At 47.7% G+C, this 16,897-nt stretch overlaps 1 protein-coding gene across 9 annotated transcripts in view; it reads left to right on the top strand.

The window, feature by feature from the left end:
* Positions 1–16,897, top strand: part of ATP8B2 (ATPase phospholipid transporting 8B2) — an 88,403-nt gene that overhangs the window by 35,515 nt on the left and 35,991 nt on the right. For all 9 annotated transcript variants that reach the window (XM_084824713.1, XM_084824707.1, XM_084824712.1 and 6 more), the window contains 7 exons: positions 5,271–5,332; positions 6,683–6,755; positions 7,892–7,962; positions 9,042–9,121; positions 10,616–10,774; positions 12,654–12,742; positions 14,836–15,032. In XM_084824713.1, the coding sequence (XP_084680839.1) occupies positions 5,271–5,332; positions 6,683–6,755; positions 7,892–7,962; positions 9,042–9,121; positions 10,616–10,774; positions 12,654–12,742; positions 14,836–15,032 (731 nt within the window). The remainder of the gene's footprint in view (positions 1–5,270; positions 5,333–6,682; positions 6,756–7,891; positions 7,963–9,041; positions 9,122–10,615; positions 10,775–12,653; positions 12,743–14,835; positions 15,033–16,897) is intronic.

The raw sequence follows: 16,897 nt of genomic DNA, 5'->3' as shown, positions 1-16,897 counted from the left end.
CATATTCATTGCATCGGTGATGCTATCTAGCCATCTCATCCTCTGCTGCCCCCTTCTCCTTTTGCATTCAGTCTTTCCCAGCATCAGGGTCTTTTCCAATGAGTTTTCTCTTCGCATTAGGTGGCCAAAATATTTGAGCTTCAGCTTCATTATCTGTCCTTCCAATGAGCACTCAGGGTTGATTTCCTTTAGGATGGACTGATTTGACCTCCTTGCAGTCCAGGGCACTCGTAAGAGTCTTCTCCAGCACCACAGTTCGAAAGCATCAATTCTTGGCGCTCAGCCTTCCTTACAGTCCAGCTCTCACAGCCATATGTTGCTACTGGGAAAACCATAGCTTTGATTATACGGACCTTTGTCGGCAAGGTGATGTCTCTGCTTCTTACTATGCTGTCTAGGTGTGCCATAGCTTTCCTCCCAAGGAGCAAGCGTCTTTTAATTTCATGGCTACAGTCACCGTCTGCGGTGATCTTGGAGCCCAAGAAAGTAAAATCTGTCACTGCTTCCATTTCTTCCCCTTCTATATGCCAGGAAGTGATGGGGCCAGATGCCATGATCTTCGTTTTTTTAATGTTGAGTTTCAAACCAGCTTTTGCACTCTCCTCTTTCACCCTCAACAAGAGGCTCTTTAGATCCACTTCGCTTTCTGCCATTAGGGTGGTATCATCTGCGTATCTGAGGTTGTTGATAATTCTCCCAGCAATCTTAATTCCGAACTGTGATTCATCCAACCCGGCATTTCTCATGATGTACTCTGCATCTAAGTTAAATAAGCAGGGCGACAATATACAGCCTTGTCATACCCCTTTCCCAATTTTGAACCAATTGGTTGTTCCATGTCTGGTTCTTACTGTTGCTTCTTGACAGTCATACAGGTTTCTCAGGAGGCAGGTAAGGTGGTCTGGTACTCCCATCTCTTTAAGGATTTGCTACAGTTTGTTGTGATCCGCACAATCAAAGGCTTTAGCGTAGTCAATGAAGCAGAAATAGACATTTTTCTGGAATTCTCTTGCTTTCTCCATGATGTTGGCGATTTGATCTCTAGTTCCTCTGCCTCTTCGGAACCCAGCTTGTACTTCCGGTAGTTCTCGGCTCACATACTGCTGAAGCCTAGCTTGTAGGATTTTGAGCGTCACCTTGCTGGCATGTGAAATGAGCACAATTGTGCGGTAGTTCGAACACTCTTTGGCATTGCCCTTCTTTGGAATTGGAATGTAAACTGACCTTTTCCAGTCTTGTGGCCACTGTTGAGTGTTCCAAATTTTTTGGCATATTGAGTGCAGCACTTTAAAATCCTAAAAGATGATGCTGTTAAATAGCTCAGCTGGAAGACTGTCATCTCCGCTAGCTTTGTTGTTAGTAATGCTTCCTAAGGCCCACTTGACTTCACTCTCTAGGATGTCTGTCCGGCTCAAGTTCAGTGACCGCACTATCATGGCTATCAGGGACATTCAGATCTTTCCTGTATAGTTCTTCTGTGTATTCTTTCCACCTCTTCTTAATCTCATCTGCTTCTGTTAGGTCCCTGCCTTCTTTGTCCTTTATCATGCCCGTCTTTGCACAAAACGTTCCCTTGAGATCTCCGATTTTCTTGAAAAGATCTCTAGTCTTTCCCATTCTGTTGTTTTCCTCGATTTCTTTGCATTGTTCATTTAAGAAGGCCTTCTTGTCTCTCCTTGCTATTCTCTGGAACTCTGCATTCATTTGGATATATCTTCCCCTTTCTCCCATGCTTTTCGCTTCCCTTCTTTCCTCAGCTACTTGTAAAGCCTCCTCAGACAGCCACTGTTCTTTCTTGCATTTCTTTTTCTTTGGGACGGATTTCGTTGCTGCCTCCTGAACAATGTTTTGGACCTCCTTCTGTAGTTCCTCAGGCACTCTGTCTATCAGGTCTAATCCCTTAAATCTATTCGTCACCTCCACTGTATATTCATAAGGGATATGATTTAGGTCATACCTGAATGGTTTAGTGGTTTTCCCTACATTCTTCAATTTCAGCCGAAATTTTGCAAGAAGCAGCTCATGATCTGAGCCACAGTCAGCTCCAGGTCTTGTTTTTACTGGCTCTATAGAGCTTCTCCATCTCTGGCTGCAAAGTACATTATCAATCTGATGTCAATATTGACCATCTGGTGATGTCCATGTATAGAGTCGCCTCTTGTGCTGTTGGAAAAGAGTGTTTGCTATGATCAGCGTGTTCTCTTGGCAAAACTCTATTAGCCTTTGTCCTGCTTCATTTTGTACACCAAGGCCATGCCTGCCTGTTATCCTGGTGATTTCTTGACTTCCTGCTTTGGCATTCCAATCCCCTATGATGAAAAGGACATCTTTTTTTGGTGTTAGTTCTAGAAGGTGTTGTTGGTCTTCATAGAAACGATCAGCCTCAGCTTCTTCAGCCTCAGTGGTTGGGGCATAGACTTGAATTACTGTGATGTTGAATGGTTTGCCTTGGATTCGTGCTGAGATCATTCTGTCATTTCTGAGATTGTACCCCAGTACTGCTTTTCCCACCCTTTTATTGACTATGAGTGCTACTCCATTTCTTCTAAGGGATTCTTGCCCACAGTAGTAGACATGATGGTCACCTGAATTAAATTCGCCCATGCCTGTCCATTTTAGTTCACTGATTCCCAAGATGTCGATGTTCAATCTTGCCATCTCATGTTTGACCACCTCCAGCTTACCTTGATTCATTGATCTTACATTCCAGGTTCTTAAACAATATTGTTCTTTACAGCATCAGATTTTCTTTTCACCACCAGACACATCCACAGCTGAGTGTCCTTTCGGCTTTGGCCCAGCCACTTCACTCTTTCTGGCGCTACTTGGAAATACCCTCTGCTCTTCCCCAGTAGCATATTGGACACCTTCCGACCTGAGGGGCTCATCTTCCGGCGTCATATCTTTTAGCCTTGTGATACGTTCCATGGGGTTTTCTTGGCAAGAATACTGGAGTGGGTTGCCATTTCCTTCTCCGGTGGACCACATTTTGTCAGAACTCTCTGCCATGACCTGTCCGTCTTGGGTGGACCTGCACGGCGTAGCTTATGGCTTCACTGAGTTACGCAAGCCCCTTCGCCACAACAAGGCAGTGATCCATGAAGGGGATGTGCTCAGAGGCATCCTTAATCTTTAAGTGTGTCTGCCTGAGCCATTCTGTTACATGTGTTGGGGGATCTTGGTGTTCTAGCAAACCACAAAGCCGATCCCGCAAGCCTGAAGTCTGCACTCTCCTGGTGTATGATGCATAGGCCTCTAATCCAGTGGTTGTAAGTTTTGAAGAGCAGGTGCTCAGTACAGCAGTCTCCATAGCCCAAGCAGAGTCCCAAAATGCAGGCAGCTGCGTTTGTCCTCCTCCGTGTGTGTCATATATGTCTTTTGCAGATCTTTTGTAAAGCGAATGGATCTTAATTGCCCATTCAAGGCCAAGCCACCCCAAGGCACTTTGCTCTACATAATGCAGGAGCCACAAGAGCCCTGCTGGATCAGTCCAAGGGTCCATCTCGTCCAGCATTCTGTTCACACAGTGGCTCGCTGCCCATGGGAAACCCAGAAGTAGGGCATGAGTGCAACAGCGCCCTCCCGACCATGTTCCCCAGCAACTGGTATACATAGGCACACTGCCTCTGATGCTGGAGGTAGCATATAGCCATCAGGACTATTAGCCATTGAGGGCCTTCTCCTCCAGGAATTTGTCCAACCCCCTTTTAAACCCATCTAAATTGGTGGCCATCACTACGTCTCGTGGTAGCAAATTCCATAGTTTAACTCTGCGGTGCTGTGTGAAGAAGCCCTTCCTTTGATCTCCCCTGAATCTCCCCCCATTCAGCTTCATGGGATGACCCCATTGGGTTCTAGTATTATGAAAGCGGGAGACAAAAGTCTCCCTATCCACATTCTCAACACCATGTATAATTTTGTACACCTCTATCATATCTCCCTTTACTCGCTTCCTTTCTAACCAGCTATTGTAACCTTCCCTCCCAGGGGAGTTGCTCCAGCCCCTTGATCATTTTAGTTGCCCTTTTCTGCACTTTTTCCACCTCTACAGCATCTTTCTTTAGGTGTGGTGACCAGACAAGTACAGCTCACAAGAGTATATTTTTGCTGGGGAAATCCATTTTCCCTGCAGCTATTGTGAGGTTTTCAGCCAGTGGTATAGTGGAGGGTTCCACTATAGGGTTCACAGGGTCACAACCCCAACACTTTTTGCTTAGCAGAGATGCTGATGTCATCCATCACCCTGCTCAGACTTCTCTCTGAGCTTGGCCACAATTCTCACAGTAGCCTAGTGTACGTGTGTGCAAATTTTCCCAGTGGTAAGATGTTATTCCCTGTTGTCATGTGAAGTATTTTGGGGTGGGTTGGTCTTGAACAGGCAATTCAGACCATCTCGCTTTAAGAAGGACCTGTTCCTGGTGGAGATGAACACTGCTGAACTGCTTTGTTGAATGTTTGGATTCTCCTTGAGGGGCCTGGCTATGGGGTCTGTCGTGATCAGTGCCCACACTTCAGAATGTACCATCACACCACTGTTTACTGCTAAGGTCAGAGGGAATGGGGAATCTGGGGGGGGGGAGGGGGGAGGGTGTAGGTGACATCAGCCTCTCTGCTAATGAAAAAGTCCCAGTGCTTTGACCCTGAAAGCCCTGGTTCTGCTATCCCACTGATGAAGAATTATTTCATTTATGAGTCACCCTATAGCTGAAGCTCTCAAGGCGACTTGCATAATAACAATAAATGCAATAAAACCAAGGATAAAACCAATAACGTCACTTCAGATAAAAATGTAAAACCAATAAGGTCAACTTAAAATAAGCCAAAACAAGGACAACAGAATTATACCCATTAAAGCTTCTCTTCTTTTTCCTAATCACACCTCACGTGGGTTTTTATGTATCCCACGGAGGATTTCTTAAGGTAGCATCTTCTATGGGGTGTCGGAGGGCTTGGAGAGCATGACTCTCTTGGCTACAGATGTTTTGGACTACAACTCCCAAGATTCCCGGCCATTGGCCATGCTGGCTGAGTCTGATGGGAATTGAAGTCCATAACATCTGGGGGACACTAGTTTTGAGGAAGGCTGAAGTTGGGATTAATTTTGGAATCTCTTCTTAGCTGCCTGGCCAGTGGCCCTGGAGGCTGGGTGGGATTTGCACCCAGCCCCTTTGAGCTGAGAAAATGGGCAGAATCCCGGTGATGGGTTAGACCCGTTTATTCTTCGGGGGGTTCTCCACTCCTCTTATGCCAACGCTGCCATCTCCCCACAGTTTCGCCACAAGAGTGACAACCAGGTGAACAACCGTCAGTCTCAAGTTCTGATCAGTGGGATGTGAGTATTGTTGCACTAACCATGGATTGATTTTGGGAGGGGGCTGGCGGGAAAGTGTGGGGTGTGGGAAGGGTGGGAAAACACCAGGCCCAGCATGGAGGTGCTTACGGGGTGACCCACATATCCTCAGAGCAGCTGCCTTAGATTGGAGTTGGATGGACTGATGGGATGGGTTGTGTTGGGCCCAATACTGGAAGAAGGATTTTTAAAACTCTGGCAGTCCTAGTTTTATACTGCAATTCACTCTTTTATCTGCAGCTCTTTATCTGCATTTTATTTTTGATGGTTATTTTTGCCTTCATGGCTTTCTGGTTTTGGTATCTCTCGTCACCCTGGAAATACCGGTGTTAAAGGGCAGGAAATAAATGCGTAAATAAATGAAATTACAAGAAAATACTCCATTCCTTGTGGATTGGGGAAGCAATTTGGCTTCTCACCTACCTAAACCCCCCTTCCTGCCCCCCTTTACTATCCCCTCCGTTACTAGCTCTGTTTTAATAACTCTTTTGCGCTTATATCGCACTTGTTGAGTTTATCGAAGTGCTTCATGGACCCTTCAGCACCTCTGCAAGGTAGGCCGATACACTTATTAGCTGCATTGCAGTGGGGGGCTCTGCATCCTTCCCCTGCCTGCAAGGTGGCTAATAATTGCACCGGCCTATGTTAGAGGGTTGCTGTGAGGATTACACAGCAGACGTGTGCCACTTTGAAGATTAGAAAGGCGCCATCCTGCCCCTGTGGCACATCGATGTGAAGATCAGACCCAGGGTTTGTATAGCCCTGCATCCTGTTTCCAGCAGGGGACAACCAGATTCCTTGAGGTATCAAGGGAAGCGTACCTCCTCCCCAGCAACTGGTATTTAGAGGCAGACTACCTCTGATCCTGGACGCTCCATTTTAGCTGTCCTGGATAATGCTAGACCCATTCCGCATGAATCCTGGTGTGTTCATATCCGAGATGAGATCTGAACCCAGGATCTCCTGCCTCGGAAAATGCTGCTGTGAGTTCCTATGCTTCTATAGCTTTCACGGCAAAAGGTGTAAGTAAGAGAGGGACTCGCCTGTTGAAGCCAGTGTGGTGTAGTGGTTAGAGTGCTGGACCGGGATTCGGGAGATCCGGGCTCTAGTCCCCACTCGGCCACGAAGCTCACTGGGTGCCTTTGGGCCAGTCACTGACTGCCTGTTGTTGTGAGAATAAGATGGAGTGTCGGAGGAGCCTGTACGCCACCCTGGGCTCCTCCAGAGGAAAAAGGGTGGGATATAAATGCAATAATAAATGATAACTAAATAATGTCATCTGAGCCTCCTCTCCCCCTTCTATTGCTTCTTCCCCTGCTTTCTTTTCTGCAGCCTCCAGCAGGAACAGTGGATGAACGTTTGCGTCGGTGACATCATAAAGCTGGAGAACAATCAGTTCGTGGCGGTGAGTCCTTGCCAGGTGATTTGGGGTGGTGAGGGGGTGGTGCTTCATGTCAGCGGAGAAAGAGCTGGGGGGGTGTTATTTAAGCTAGCTTTTAATCAGCGACGTGTTAGGGTGATTCCCCGGAGCGTTTGACTGCTCATGAGGCTTTGGCTATTGTCAGAGACTAGGCATTGAACCTGGAACCCTCTGCATGTCGAGCACGTGCTCCACCTCTGCGCTATGGTCCTTTCTCGTTAAAGTAAGATTCCAGTCCTCATGTTCCTGAAGAAAGGGTTGATTGAAATAAGAACACAGCTGCCTCAGACCAGTTCATACCTTTGGTCTTTGTTGCTCAGTACTGCCTGCACCAGGGGTGGGCAACTTGTAGACCAAAACATCTGGGGGGCCACGACTCCCATCAGTCTTCTTTATTTAGAGTATTTTTATCCCGCCCCTTAGCCAGAAAGGCTCCCAGAGCAGCTTGCAAAAATCAGTTAAACAAAACAGCCCCTGCTCACAGGCTTGCAGTCTAAAAAGACATGACGCACAAGGAAGAAGGGATGGGGAGGAAAGAGGAAACAATGAGGTCACCTTTGAGTGGGGCTGGTGGAATGGGCCCGCTTTCCCCTCTCGTCTCCCTCCGTTACAGGCTTCTAGAAGGGCTGCTGGTGGTGATAGTTGAGGGAGGAGGAGCCTTCGTGGGGGTGGTGTTCAGCATAGCCTTAGCCAGCACAGCCCATAATGAAAGATCATGGGAGTTGTTGGCCAAATATCTGGAGGGCCACAAGTTGCCCATCGCTGGTCTACCCTGACTGGCAGTGGCTCTCCTGGATTTCAAGCAAGAATCATTCCCAGCCCTAACCTGGAGATGCTGGGGATTGAACTGGGACCTTCTGCACGCAACGCAGGTGCTCCTCCTCTGAGCTCTGGCCCTTCCCCTAAAATTGAAGTAAGATTCTAGTCCTCATCGTTGCAGATAGGAGTCTTTCCCATCTTTACCTGAGAATCCCAGGGCTCGAACCTGGGACCTTCTGCGTGCAAATCAGGTGCTCTGCCACTGAACTGTCGCCCCCGCCAGTGAGTTCCCTGTTTCAGCCTTCTTCCTCTCTCTCTCTCTCTCTCTCTCTCTCTCTCTCTTCCTCCCCTCTGCCCCCCAGGCTGACCTGCTGCTTCTGTCCAGCAGCGAACCTCACGGGCTTTGCTACATCGAGACGGCAGAACTGGATGGGTGAGCGCTGGTCCGTGTTTGCACGCACCGCTGTGAGCGGCTAGGACAGGGCTTGGCAACCTGGCGCCCTCCAGATGTTCTGGACTGCATCTCTCATAATTCCTGACTGTTGGCCGTGCTGGCTGTGGCTCATGGGAGTTGTAGTCCAAAATCTCCAGAGGGCACCTCTTGTGCTGGAAAGCGATTCCCGGGCCATCGTGAGCTGGAGCATGAGCTGGAGCAAGGGAGCATGGGAGCATGAAGCATGGGAGCCACAGGTTGAAGTGCAAACTTATGCAGCTGTCAGAGTTGGGCACATTGTGCTCACCCTGTCTGAGTGAAGTCGTGCCTGCTGGCCCCCCCGACACGGCTTCTGCCATGTTGCACCCACATAACTTCCCAAGGAAGGGGTCTCTCCACTCCATTCCCCTGGGAGGGGGCTGCCCCACAGCAGGGGGAAGAGGGCAGGTGTGTAACTCTCCCTCGGCCTGCTAATCTCCCCTGGCTGTACTGACTGCAAGGCTATGTGCTGAGGTTAGGGAAGCCCGCCGCCTAGTGACTGACGGTGGCACTGCAGGCTTCGACTGCACGGACACATTGAAATGAATTAAAATTAACGCATTTTCAAAACAAATTAGTCCTGTGGCACACGCCCATAGGGCCCACTTAGTATGCCAACCTTCAGGTGTCTAGGTTTCACAGTTTTGGTGCTATGGCATGGAGACACACAGACAGACAGATGCACATCCTCCTATAGTATTACAGCTAAAATAGATAAGATTTATGGTGGCAGACTGGCCTGCCGACAGCTGTTCCTCCCCTGTATACTTTTTTTTATTTTGTTTTGCTGGCAGCTGTTGACCATCACTGCTAAATAGAACCACCCGCCTCAGAAGCAGTCTACCTCTGAATACAGAGGCACCTGTGGCCAGATCTGTCAGGGTTCTATTTCCGTTCTTCCTACGCACTTTTGGTCCGTCTTTTGGGGGGGCTTGGGTTTAAAGAGGGGGTCCACGTAGCTGGGGGTCCAGAACCAGGAGCTCTTGGCCCGGCTTTTCCTCCTCCCCCCCCCCCTAGGCTTACGCCTTTTCCATCTCCAGGGAGACCAACATGAAGGTTCGGCAGGCCATCCCAGTGACATCGGAGCTGAGCGACACCAGCAAACTTGCACACTTTGATGGTGAGTGGGCCGGAGCAGACACATGACTGGGGATAGGATGCCTCCATCACTGCAGGCCTTTAAACCGGCCCTGAAGGCCAGTTTGTTGACCCGTCTTTATTTTAAAATTTATTTAAAATTATTTATAGGCCAGCTTTAAGGGAGGAACCTTAAATAATACTTCTCTTAAATAAGGATGTTATCCAATTGTGTGTGTGCCAAGACAGTCCATAGTTCAACAGTAGAGCCCTGTTTTGCATGCAGGAGATCCCAAGTTCAATCCCTGGTATTTCCAACTAGGTCTTGGAAATAATCCTGCCGGAAACCCTGGGGAGCCATTGCCAGTCAACATCAATAATACTGGGCTAGATGGACCAAGGGTCTGACCCAGTGGCCTGGTTTGCACATAACACCAACCCGTGGTATGGGTTGTAGAATTCTGGGTTGTCCTGATGTGTGAATGTGGCCGTGCTAACAAACCATGATTGTGAACCATGAACAACCCAGAAAGAGAACCCATGGTTTATTGTTGGCTTATGAACTCTGGGTTGTTTAAATCATGGGTTGTTGTTACATGTGAACCCAGACCCGTGGGCTGTTCATGGGTTGGTTTGCCAGGCTACGGAGGCAGCGGGCATAAACAGTAAAAAAAAACTCGGCATCTCTACAGTCCAAAAACCCAGCCCGTAAGTACTACAGCACTGCAAAGGCATTGGGAGGGAGCGGGGAAAAGAAGAGGGAAGCAAACAACCCAGGGATTGAGAAGACAAACTATGGTTTGTTCTGTCATCTGCCAGACAAACACTGGGTAAGGCAACAAATCATGGGTTAAATAAACCATGGTTTAGCAGTATGCGCAAAACAGGCCTATAAGGTACTTGTGTGTGTGTGTGTGTGTGTGTGTGTGTGTGTGTATGAGATACAGTTTTAGCTGTAATTATTTATTGGTTCTCAGGATAGGAATAGGTTTAATATACTAAAAATGTGGGCACATGTACACCAAAGTAAACTTGCTGTGGCGAGTGAAGGCACAAGGTCTCGAGTTGACATAGGACCTTCCATGCCTGAGCTTCATCTGCTTTTTGCTACAACTGTTGCTTCACTGATTCATCTGGTGTTCTTATTGAGGGCTCCCCTTCTCCTTGCTCCAGAACCATATCAACAAACCAGTTCTAACAGTTCTCATCTCCATCAAGAGCAGGTCTTTGGCAAAGCAAATGGGCCCTGGATGCCCACTGAAGGCTAAGCTGCCCCAGACTTCTTTGCATTGCAACAGGGAACGGTATATTGTTGTTGGGAAAATGCGCTTCCTCCCAGCTGCTGTGGGGATTCCAGCTAAGTTCAGAGGGAACAGGGAAGCCGGAGGGGGGTGGAGGACGATGTTGAGACGGGCTGTCGCTGCGTCCCTGTGAGCCCTGGCTCCACTGCGCCACACCATCTGTGGTGCAGCGGAGTCCTTGTGGCCAGAAATATTGCATCAATCTGACGCTGCTGCTTGATGCCCTCTGACTTTAGGGGAGGTGATCTGCGAACCGCCCAACAATAAGCTTGACAAGTTCAGTGGGACGCTCTACTGGAAGGAGAGCAAGCACCCCTTGAGCAACCAGAGCATGCTGCTGCGTGGCTGTGTCCTCCGCAATACAGAGTGGTGTTTCGGCCTTGTCGTCTTTGCGGGTGCGTGGCTGTATTTCTTTCTTTATTTAAGCAAAAATTATTGCTTTTCTCTATGTCAGGCTTCCCCAAGCTGGTTGCCCTCCAGATGCATTGGACTGCAAGTCCCTTTATCCCCAGCTGGGGATAGTGAGACTTGTAGTTCACTGCATCTGGAGAGCAACCAGCTTGGGCAATGCTGGTCAGCACGTGTTTGCTTTATTGTCATCAGTCTTTGTTTCCTTGCATATGTGTTTTGTTGTAAGGCTGGGGATGAAAGGGCACGCAGTCCAACACAACCAGAAGGCACCAAAGGCTGGCCAGTGTGTATTTATTTTGCTGCAAGCTGCCTCAAGTGCCTTTTTTGGTTAGGTGGGGCTGGGGAGAGGACAGAAACAGTAAGCTATATCCCTCCTCCCAACAAAAATAAATACAATATTGCAAGGGGGGTCATGTGGGGAAGATCTGGAGTCCTGGCACAAATGTACAATGCTCCTTTTGGAGCAGGAGATAGGCATGAACCCACATGACTTTGTTTTTGCTGTTACAGAAATCTTATATTAAAATCCCCACGTTACTTGTTTTTGCTGTTTGTGAGGGATGTCCGAGCCCCGCTGTCCACCCGGCTCAGCTTCCATTTGTGAACTGAGCCACGGGCATATTTGTGTTTTTTTCCCCCTCATCACTAGAAAGTTGCACAAATTGTAGGCGTACTTTGCACAAATTCTAGCCGTAATTTCCATAAGTTAAGCAAATTCCGCAAATTGTGCCTGGAATTTGCACAACTTTCTGTAGATGAGAAACAGAAACAGAAAATCTGTGAGCTGGCTGGGCTCGATGCAGACTGAGTTGGGCTGGCTCGCTGGGAAGCAAGCCGAAGTCCAGGGGGCCGAGCTGCTGGAAGCTCGGTGAACTCTACCTCCTAGACAGATTCCTCTGACATCCCTAGTGTGTGTTGAAGACTTTTCTTTCCAGGCAAGCATTTCCTGACTATGACTAAGTTCCAGCCAGTGTTGTGTTGATCTATTTGCTTTTACTGGTAACGTTTTTGTTTTTTTTAATTAAAATAAATTTTTATCTTGTTTTGTTTCCAATACATTCATTCAAACTGATTATAATACTTCAACTTTAACACCCATATAGTATATCTACAGTTGCTAGATCATCTGACCTAAACCTGTTCCAATTATTGATCAATGATATCCAATTTTTTTGTTGACAACTCTGGATAGAGTTTATTCTTCCCTCACTCTTCATAACTTGTTCTTCTATTCATCACCATGATAGTCCAGATCTTCTCTTTCCACTGTACCAGGGACGGATGCCTATCTCCAGGCTTTTGCTAGGAGGATCCTGACAGCTATTAACATCTAAATCACCTTCACTAAATCTCTAGGGATTTGGTCTTTAATATCACCCAAGAGTATAGCTGTTGGGGTTAATTGTAGCTCAGAGCCCATAATTTCTCCCAGGCCGCTTATTATCTTCTTGTAGTATTCCTTAACCAGATTGCAGTACCACTGTACTGTAACATTTTGTATTTTGTGTTTTAGTTTATTGTACATTGCTCTGATATCTCTTGATGTTGAGCAGTTTATAAATTTAATACTACTACTACTAATAGTAATAATATGGAGAGCCATTGTGGTGTAGTGGCTAGAGTGTTGTACTGGGAGCTGGGAGATTCGGGTTCTAGTCCCCACTCGGCCATGGAAGCTCACTGGGGGACTCTGGGCCAGTCACAGACTCTCAGCCCAACCTACCTCACAGGGTTCTTGTTGTGAGGCTAAAATGGAGAGGGGAAGGGTAATATAAGCTGCCTTGGGTTCCTTGCAAGAGGAAAAAAGGAGGGATATAAATGCAATAAATAAATAAGTAAATAAATATTTCTCCGCTCCTCCAGGCCCAGACACCAAATTGATGCAGAACAGCGGCCGCACTAAATTCAAGAGGACGAGTATCGATCGCTTGATGAACACTCTGGTGCTTTGGGTAGGTGAGCTCCCCCACCCCACCGCACCCCAGCTCAGGCACTTCCTGCGCTTCTCAAACCAGGAGATCACCTTTTCAGGCCTCTTCCTTTTTGAACACGGAGGACTCCTCCTCCACCCACTGATGGCTGTTTGCCACATTGCATGTTCCTCAGCTGTGTGTGAGCGTATCATGCATGAATGCCACCAATGAGTGTCAGCAAACAGGCATATCCAGGGGACCCTGTTTCAGTATTTTCAAAGTGGGGGCGAGGAAGGACAAAGGTAGCAGGGAGAGTTTTTAGGTTAGATTCTTGTTGTATTTTAAATTGTTTTACTGTGATAGTAGGCTTGTATTGTCACTTTACTGGAACTTGTTCTTATTAATATTGCTATAATAATATTAATAAATACAGTATAAATATTGTATTTATTAATATTTTTGCTCTGTGCTTGTTTTGGAGGAAGGGCAGGGTATAAGAATCTTAAATAAATGAAAAATTAATAAAAAGTGTTGGGACTCTGCTAGGTGAATACAACCTGGCACTCGGCTGCCAATGCAGGGCTGTCGCTTCGTTATTATAGTATAGGAAACTTCCTTACTTATTAATGTATTACATTTCTATACCGCCCAATAGCTGAAGCTCTCTGGACAGTTCACAACAATTATAACCACAAAATACAACATGAGATACAATATAAAATTTAAAAAGTTTAAAATACAGTATAATAGTAAAACCGAAATAAAACCTAGCAGTGATACAGAGATTTAAAATGGAATAACAAATTTAAAACCCCAGAACTCAAAGACTAAAATGCCTGGGAGAATAAAAAGGTCTTCACCTGGCACTGGAAAGAGCACAATGTAGGTGCCAGGTGAACCTCTCTGGGAAGCTCATTCCACAACCAGGGTGCCACAGCAGAGAAGGCCCTCTTCTTGGTAGCCACCTGCCTTATTTCCTTTAGCAGGGGCTCCCGGAGAAGGACTGCTGAAGGCGATCTTAGGGTCCAGGCAGGTATATATGGGAGGAGATGATCCTTCAGGTATCCTGGCCCCAAGCTATTTAGGGCTTTGAATGTTAATACCAGCACTTTGAATTGGGCCCAGAAATGGGCTGGCAGCCAGTGCAGATGGGAAAGTTCTTTCTAGTGAGGCAGAACCATTGTCTGAACTGACTGGCAGCAGTTCTTCAGGGTTTCAGTCAGGGGACTTTCCTAGCTCTACCTGAAGTTGCCAGGGATTGAACCCAGCACCTTCTGCATGCAAGCCATGCACTGTACTGCTGAGCTATGGTCCTCCTCCTAAGATCAAGGTTCTGGTCCTCATGGTTCTAAATGAAAAGCTGATTTAAGAGCATCAGAAGAGCCCTGCTGGATCAGACCAAGGGTCCATCTTGTCCAGCTTTCTGTTCACACAGGGGCCCAGCAGCTTCCGGGGAGAAGCCAACAAGTCAGTGGCGTCTGGTGGGGCGGATGCTTAGTGCTCCACTAAGTTTGCTGGAGGGGTACGTGGGGCACTGGGAAGCAATGGAGCAAACCTACCTGATTGTGGGGGATCTCCCTGCCAGATGTGGATGGGGCAGGCAGGGGTTCACTGCCCCATTTGCCTCAAGCCACGCCTGCAACACATAGGACATGAGTGCAGCAGTCCCCTGCTGCTCATATTGCCCAGCAACCGGTATGCAGAGGCATATTTCCTCCAATCCTGGAGGCGACATATAGCCATCGCAACTAGCAGCCGTTGCTAGCCTTCTCCTCCATGAATGCGTCTAATCCCTTCTGTAGAATCAAACCTGCTTCTGTTTGTGTAAACCCCATCCTTTCCCTTTGTCGTGCTAGAAAGTGGGGGAGTTTTGGGAACTGCCTTTTGCATAGATATATTTGTTCTTGCATTAGTTCTTGCAGCTTAGAACATTAGTTCTTGGGTGGATCAGAAATGTACTAAGTAAATAAAGATAAATATAGGAGCCCTGCCCCAAGGCGCTTCCAAATTGTGATGGTGATAGAGAGGACAGGCGGTGGTGGACCAGGCCGGGAGTGCACTTTTATTTATTTGTTTTATTTATCTGACTCTTTGCCCCCTTTTAATATGCTCTCTCCACATGCCACGGGCAGATCTTCGGCTTTCTTGTGTGTATGGGTGTGATTCTGGCCATCGGGAACTCCATCTGGGAGTACGAGGTGGGCGCCCGCTTCCAGATCTACCTGCCCTGGGATGAGGCGGTTGACAGTGCCTTTTTCTCTGGCTTCCTCTCCTTCTGGTCCTACATCATCATCCTCAACACCGTCGTCCCCATCTCGCTCTACGTCAGGTATTTTACTGCACTCCACTCCCTTGTTGTTGTTGTTCAGTCGTTCAGTCGTGTCCGACTCTTTGTGACCCCATGGACCATAGCACGCCAGGCCTTCCTGTCCTGCACTCTCTCCCGGAGCATGCTCAAGTTCATATTCATTGCATCGGTGATGCTATCTAGCCATCTCATCCTCTGCCGTCCCCTTCTCCTTTTGCCTTCAGTCTTTCCCAGCATCAGGGTCTTTTCCAGAGAGTTTTCTCTTTGCATTAGGTGGCCAAAATATTGGAGCTTCAGCTTCAGTATCTGTCCTTCCAATGAGCACTCAGTCTCCATAATAATTAAACAACGACAACAACACTAATGATCACCATAATTAATATTTAAATAAGTATTATCTAATTAATATTATTGAAGACAATTTAATATTCAGAACAACAGCAACAACAACACCTAACGTAAGGGTCCCCTACCTTTGTGGAGCTGTGGGCACATTTGGGAATTGGATGTGGGTGCCACTACAAAATGGCTCCCATGGAGGATGTGGCTAGTCACATAATGGCTGCTGTGGGGGCCTGGCTAGTCAAAAATGAGCTAAAGAGATGGGGGAGGGGCAAAATAGCAAGGCTGGAGACTGGGAGGGAGGGGGAAGAGGAAGGCAAAGGGGTAGGGTAGAGAAGGAGCAATGCTAGAGGCTGGGAGGGAGAGAAAGAGTGAGCTGAAAAGGAGCAGGGAATAGAAGACTAGAGGCTGGGAGGGAGGGGGAAAAAGCAAGGCAAAGGGGTAGAGAAAGGGCAAGGCTAGAGGCTGGGAGGGAGAGAAAAAGCGAGTTAAAGAGGAGTGGGGAATAGCAGGACTAGAAAGGCAAAGCGGAGAGAAAGGCAAAGGGGAGAGAAAGAGCAAGGCTGGAGGCTAGAAAGGGAGAGAGCAGAGACTGCCCTAACATTTTCCAAGGTTTTTCTTAAAACAATTTTTTTGAAGGGGGCAGGGCAGGGAGCGCTTTGTGGGCACAGTTGGAGAACCCCTGGGCACCATGGCACCTGTGGGAGCTGTGTTGGGGACCCCTGACCTAGCAGCTGTGTGACTTGCTTTGAATACTCCCAAATGGTCTTCTGCAACATGGGCCTAATAACACAGCTGTTCCTTGAGCAGGGCTGATGTCATGATGGCCAAGACCGGTTCATTTGCATTTTTGTCCCTCCGTCTTGCACTTAGTGCCAAAGTCAGCTCAAAGCCGACAACCAAAACAATGGCAAAATAATAAACATCATGTACAGCAAAGTGCGTTGATTAAATTCAACATCTTCATACTCCTTGCAGCAGCCCTGTAAAGCTGGCCTGGCATTAATCCGCCCATATTGCAGACTGGGAAGTTTGAGCCTGAGCAGAGAGCAGCTTGCCGAATGAGGCCGCCCAGTGAGCTCGAAGTTCGAACTCGGGGGCCTGGCCAGCTTGTGCTTACTAGTTGCCAAGCCAGGTTCTGGGTCCCCACATTCTCGACTTGGTTTCTGAATCCATATACAGGGGAAGTGTTGAGATCCCAGGTTCCCCCAAATCCCATCCATTGAGTGAATTTCAGAAGGGGAGAAGCAATTATGGGCAGCGGTCCTCAGGGTGGGGGAAAAGTGCTGTTTTTCAGGATGGGTGGGAGAATGAGTGCGTGTGTGTATCTATTAGGGGTAGGCAACTTAGTGCTTTCCAGATGTTTTGGTCTGCAACTCCCTTACCATTGGCCATGCTGGCTGGAGCTGATGGGAGTTATAGTCCAAGACATCTGGAGGGCACCAGGTTGCCTACCCCTGCCAAATACTTTTCTTCTGTCTGATTTTTTTCTCTTCCTGGAAACAGCTTGACCAGTTTTACCCCATGAGCACACACAGAGCTGA

Source organism: Heloderma suspectum, chromosome 17 (genome assembly GCF_057233095.1).
Source record: "Heloderma suspectum isolate Gila_16-S chromosome 17, 16-S_ref, whole genome shotgun sequence".
NCBI classification, from domain to species: Eukaryota; Metazoa; Chordata; class Lepidosauria; order Squamata; family Helodermatidae; genus Heloderma; species Heloderma suspectum.
Note: the sequence above shows the minus strand (reverse complement) of the source record. Positions and strands in the feature narration are given on the sequence as shown.